This window comes from Cynara cardunculus (assembly GCF_001531365.2).
Source record: "Cynara cardunculus var. scolymus isolate 2C chromosome LG 4, CcrdV1, whole genome shotgun sequence".
Taxonomy (NCBI): Eukaryota; Viridiplantae; Streptophyta; class Magnoliopsida; order Asterales; family Asteraceae; genus Cynara; species Cynara cardunculus.
Window position 1 is genome coordinate 12,262,552 of NC_037531.1, and position 6,493 is coordinate 12,269,044.

Consider the following 6,493-nt stretch of genomic DNA (forward strand, 5'->3'; position numbering starts at 1 on the left):
CCCATGCCTCTAGGAACAACCGAAAATCCTTTGACCTTGGTCGGTTCGCCGATCGGTACACCATCACGCTCTTCAACCATCTCTAGAAAACCTTTAATTGCACGATTCGCAGTTGGGGAGCAACCCGAGTTGGTACAATCCTTGGTATATATAGTCGTGTAATGGTTGATGCCAATAAAATCGGTACTGTTCTTCAAGAAGTTCTTTTCCTCGATGGAGAAACTTGGTAATTTGGTTCCAAGGTATTCGCGCATTTCTTCGGGGTATTCTCCAAAGATTACGGGATCAAGTGACCAGCCAATATTGAAAGCCAAGGCCCTTTTGGCGGCTTTGCGATCAAGCTCACTGTCTGTTAGCGGTTCGTACATGAAACAGTGCATCACGAGCCCTATCGATCCACCTTGTTTAGGCTGCAGAAAGAAACCCGAAGTTCACGAACAATAATTTCTTAACCAAAATGGGGTGTTTGAGATTGCTTATTTGAAACAACTTATGATTTTCTACAAAATCACTTATCAACTTATTATAAGTCACAAGGGTTAACTTCTTCAAAAACTCCTTATTACATGTTTGGCACCAGTATAAATTGTTCAAACACTAAAAAATGCTTATTACCAGTGTCACTAGAATAAGTCATATTTATTAAGAGTTGAAAGTTGGTTGATTGCCTGAAATTTTTCATGATACAGCTTGGCTGCCTTGCCATGGGCTAGTAACAAGTTGTGCATAACAATGAGAGGCTCGACATCCGAATTTCCGTGGATACAGTTGCCGAATGGTTCGGAGCAACGAGAAGGAGGAAAAACGCCTCTTTCGTAAGACAATTCCGTGAACATGTTCGGTTCATTGATCGTGGCCCAATACTTCACTCGGTCTCCAAACGACTTGAAACAAATTTCAGCCAAATGCGCAAACTCTTCCCTGCCAACGATTAGTTAAGACACATGAATACGTTCCGATATACTAACAAACAAGTAGATCGCGGCGGTTTAGACGTACGTCATTTCGGCGTTGAGCCAAGACCCGTATTTGTCTTCAAGTTCCTGAGGAAAATCGCCATGGAAAATCGTCACGAACGGCTCGATTCCTGTATCATTTTGTTCAAGAGTCATGAATCAAACTCACTTCCCACAAAAGATATGCCAGTTTTTGAGGTAAAACTAACAAAACATCAAAGTTCATGCATGAATCTTGAAGTTTGAATCGATTTCTAAGATGAGATGTAGTGTTTAACTTTCATATGTGTCAATGCACACCTTTGAGGATCAGATTGTCTATTATCATGTTGTAGAACCTGATACCGGCGGGATTAACTTCACCACTCCTTCCTCCTGGAATTGGGAAGCACAAAATGGTAAGCAAAGTTGAAAAGATATGGGAAAGAAGATACATATATATATATACATGGGATCATATGAGACCAATATTTTTTCGCGTAAGACCAATTATCAACCCTTGGATTAGATCTACAATCTCAACATTCATAATCACAAAATTGCCACGAGACTTCTCAATAATCACAAAATTGCCACCGTGCAACTTTAGACCATTAGATCATTANATTAATATCAGTAATAATTATTTTTTTACTTTTAATTAATATTAATAAATAAAAATTAATATTAATAAGAGTTATAATTAAAAGAGAGAGATAAAAATTTATGGTAACATTTCATAAATTAGTTTATGTCCATAGTCCATCCAAACATGTATCCAAAAAATAAGCTAAAAACATCATAAAATTCATCAATCACCCAAAGTAAAGGATAATGAGTGGTCTTATGGTTGTTTCACCATACATTTACAAGAAATAGAAGCCAAAACAATACATTTTCTAGCATCAAAGCAACCTTTTCAAAGGATCTTGATGCTCCTCTACAACTTCATAACATCACTCTTGTTCTTCAAAAAATTCTCGTACCATTTAGCAGAAAGCTTCGGCAACCGAGTTAGCGTTCGACGGTCGATGTAATATAACCCGAACTTCACGTCATAACCTTGCAGCCACTCGAAATTATCCATCAACGACCATATAAAATATCCACGTACATCCGCTCCCCCTCTGTCGTTGATCAATGACGATACTTGTTCAAATTAATAAGCAATACAAATTTTACGTTCATAAAAAGTGAAAGGTACTGAGATAGAGTGGACATGATAGACTCGGCTAGAGAAGCGAGGTACGCTGTGTGAAATTTAACTCGTTTGACGTCATTCACGAGCTCTTTGATTCCTTTCGCGTCCACGTCGGGGGTAGAATACCCTGCAATGGAGTTTACARAAATGAGATCGTATTCGTTATTTGTTTAATCTGATAATTGGGAGACGTACCGTTTTCAGTAATAAACATGGGTGTATTATTGTACCGAATCTTGATATAGTTAACAATCTCCCCCATGCCTCTAGGAACAACCGAAAATCCTTTGACCTTGGTCGGTTCGCCGATCGGTACACCATCACGCTCTTCAACCATCTCTAGAAAACCTTTAATTGCACGATTCGCAGTTGGGGAGCAACCCGAGTTGGTACAATCCTTGGTATATATAGTCGTGTAATGGTTGATGCCAATAAAATCGGTACTGTTCTTCAAGAAGTTCTTTTCCTCGATGGAGAAACTTGGTAATTTGGTTCCAAGGTATTCGCGCATTTCTTCGGGGTATTCTCCAAAGATTACGGGATCAAGTGACCAGCCAATATTGAAAGCCAAGGCCCTTTTGGCGGCTTTGCGATCAAGCTCACTGTCTGTTAGCGGTTCGTACATGAAACAGTGCATCACGAGCCCTATCGATCCACCTTGTTTAGGCTGCAGAAAGAAACCCGAAGTTCACGAACAATAATTTCTTAACCAAAATGGGGTGTTTGAGATTGCTTATTTGAAACAACTTATGATTTTCTACAAAATCACTTATCAACTTATTATAAGTCACAAGGGTTAACTTCTTCAAAAACTCCTTATTACATGTTTGGCACCAGTATAAATTGTTCAAACACTAAAAAATGCTTATTACCAGTGTCACTAGAATAAGTCATATTTATTAAGAGTTGAAAGTTGGTTGATTGCCTGAAAGTTTTCATGATATAGCTTGGCTGCCTTGCCATGGGCTAGTAACAAGTTGTGCATAACAATGAGGGGCTCGACATCCGAATTTCCGTGGATACAGTTGCCGAATGGTTCGGAACAACGAGAAGGAGGAAAAACGCCTCTTTGGTAAGACAAGTCCGTGAAGATGTTCGGTTCATTGATCGTGGCCCAATACTTCACTCGGTCTCCAAACGACTTGAAACAAATTTCGGCCAAATGCGCAAACTCTTCCCTGCCAACGATTAGTTAAGACACATGAATACATTCCGATATACTAACAAACAAGTAGATCGCGGCGGTTTAGACGCACGTCATTTCGGCGTTGAGCCAAGACCCATATTTGTCTTCAAGTTCCTGAGGAAAATCGCCATGGAAAATCGTCACGAACGGCTCGATTCCTGTATCATTTTGTTCAAGGGTCATGAATCAAACTCACCTCCCACAAAAGGTATACCAGTTTTTCAGGTGAAACTAACAAAACATCAAAGTTCATGCATGAATCTTGAAGTTTGAATCGATTTCTAAGATCAGATGTAGTGTTTAACCTTTGAGGATCAGATTGTCTATTATCATGTTGTAGAACCTGACACCGGCGGGATTAACTTCACCACTCCTTCCTCCTGGAATTGGGAAGCACAAAATGGTAAGCAAAGTTGAAAAGATATGGGAATATATATATATATATATATATATATATATATATATATATATATAGGTTTAATCAAATGAGAAATAATTAGTTTGTGGTAACCGTGAAGTCCAATCTCAACCACAAATCACAGAATAAATTAGGAAATTTATAATTTTGGTAATTTTTAATTAAAATTTTAATACAATGACATTTTAGGTATTTTCTCTTTTGTCTCCCGTCTCCTGTCTCTTGTCTTCTGTCTCCTGTCTCCGGGCCTTTGTCCCCCTGCCACCGGCTCTCCGGTGATACCACAATGATATCACAATACATCTTATATGTGATAGGGTATCACACTGTGGTCGTTTGTGCGGTCGATCAGATATGTAACACAGTGATATCACAATGCATCTTATATGTGTTTGAGTATCACACTGTGGTATCACCGGAGAACGGTGGCCGGTGGCCGGAGGCCGGAGGACAGTGGCCGGAAGACGGGGACAGAGAGAGAAGAGAGAAGAGAGGAGAGAAAATACCTAAAATGTCCTTGCATTAAAAATTTTAATTAAAAATTACCAAAATTATAAATTTCCTAATTAGCCTATTGATTTGTGGTTAAGATTGGATATCACGGTTACGACAAACTAGTCAGTTCTCCCTTGAATAGACCCCTATATATATATATATATATATATATATATAGGGTTGTGTTCACGTGAGACTAAGGGTTTTTCGTTTTACACGTAAGAGCAATTTATGTTCATTGATCAACTTCTTAAGTTAATGATCTAATAATCTAAAGTTGGACGATGACAATTTTGTGATTATTGAGAAGTTTCATGACAATTTTGTGATTATGAATGTTGAGATTGTAGATCTAATCCAAGAGTTGAGAATTGGTCTTACGGGTCTCATGAAAAACCTTTGGTCTCACGTGAACCTAACCCTATATACACACACACACACACACACACACACATATATATATATGTGTGTGTAGACTTGGGATCATGTGAGACCAATGCTTTTTCGTGTGACCCATAAGACAAATTCTCAACTCTTGGGATTAGATCTACAATCTCAACATTCATAATCACAAAATTGTCACCGTCCAACTTTAGACCATTAAATCATTAGCGTATAAAGTTGATCATTGAACATAAATTGGTTTTACGGATCTCACAAAAAACTCTAGGTCTCACGTGAACCCAACCCTGTATATGTATATGTATATATATATATATATATATATATATGTGTGTGTGTGTGTGTGTGTGTGTGGTAAGATCGGATATATAGCATACTTGGAAGAACTCTAGCCCATGAAATCGAAAATCTGTACGCTTTAAGACCAATGGAATGCATTATCTCAATGTCTTTCTGTAATAAAGAAGAGATTCAAGAAAACAAGTTGATATAAAACGTCAACAAATTTTATATATATATGCATATATATATATATATATATATATATAGAGAGAGAGAGAGAGAGAGAGAGAGAGAGGAGCAGAAGTTGATGAACCAAAAACCGATGATAATGATCGTCAGCGATATCTCCATTCGATCCATTTCTTCCACAACCTAATAACAATGGCAGTCGATAAAAAAATCAGAATCAATTGGTCTTATAATTATTAAACAGTAACAAACGGGCAATTGATGATACAGACCTACGACTGAATGACAAAATACATCCCAGTTGCTGAGCGATTTAGAATCATCGAGATAGGCTCCTTCAATCTGCAAAATTCCATGAGTTGAGTGATATATATATATATAGATTATATATATGCATGATGATGAGGAAGAAAAATGAGAGAAAAGGAGGAAGGTAGATGGACTTGGTAAGCAGAAGTGGCTGCTCCAAAGAGAAACCCGAGTGGAAAATCGGATCTTTTGATATCGGGAACTTCTTTGGATCCTCCACCGCCATTGTTGGAGGCTTCAAGAAGAAGAGCACAAGTGGAGATGAGAAAGAAGAAGAAGAAGAGAAAAATGGTGGGTGATTTCATCCTTTTCATGATGGAACAACGAGGGATAATGTTTCTCTAAATCAACTTTGCTTATATTACAATGGATATTGGTTATGTAGAGTGTACATATATATATATATATATATATATATATAGTTGTATATATAGAGTTTTCTGATTGTTTTCATACCCATGTGACCCATGAAACTTCAGTAAAACACTGTGATGATAAAAAGAAATTTATTAGAGCAAAAATACTATGAAAGTTATCTTTACAATATTTTATTGTGAAATTTCAAGTATAAAAAAGTAGTATCATGGGTCTCATAAAAACAAACGGGCCTCACATGATTTCAAGTCTTTACGTGATTTCAAGTCTTTAAATAGAAGCCTCATTTAATTAATATAAACCATACAAACCAATCAAACGAGATATTTATGGAAATGACGAGAGTTTATTTATTATGACTAAAAGGGTACTCGCGCAATAATATAATGTGATTACAAATAAACATTTTGATTTTAATCTTTTGTATTATTCTTTGTCTCTATCATGTTATAATGCGATTTTATGTGATTTTGAGAAAGCGGAAATGTTTTTATTTTTGAATAAAAGTATAAATTTGAAGATATCATAAAATTTTGAAAAAAATATTTGATATTAGTATCAAGGTAACTATTTAAAAGTTTTCGTTTTTTGTATAACTTTTTTAATTCAAATTTTTATTATAATTTAACTAAAACTTAATAACAAATTTATTTGTTTTGGTTTAGTAAAATAAATTTTTTTAAATAATAATTAAATATTTT

At 36.2% G+C, this 6,493-nt stretch overlaps 1 protein-coding gene and 1 pseudogene across 1 annotated transcript; both read right to left on the reverse strand.

Annotated features, from left to right (window-relative positions):
* The window catches only part of LOC112510876, a 5,032-nt pseudogene extending 3,640 nt beyond the window's left edge, over positions 1 to 1,392 (reverse strand).
* Positions 1,393 to 1,875: 483 nt separating this feature from the next.
* Positions 1,876 to 5,731, reverse strand: LOC112510877 (beta-glucosidase 18-like). Its single transcript, XM_025116227.1, has 10 exons — positions 5,552 to 5,731; positions 5,381 to 5,450; positions 5,233 to 5,291; positions 5,015 to 5,090; positions 3,628 to 3,702; positions 3,393 to 3,480; positions 3,062 to 3,314; positions 2,332 to 2,803; positions 2,155 to 2,263; positions 1,876 to 2,062 (listed from the first exon to the last, which is right to left on the reverse strand). The coding sequence occupies exons 1-10, from the start codon at positions 5,729 to 5,731 to the stop codon at positions 1,876 to 1,878; spliced, it is 1,569 nt and encodes a 522-aa protein (XP_024971995.1).
* Positions 5,732 to 6,493: the final 762 nt, after the last annotated feature.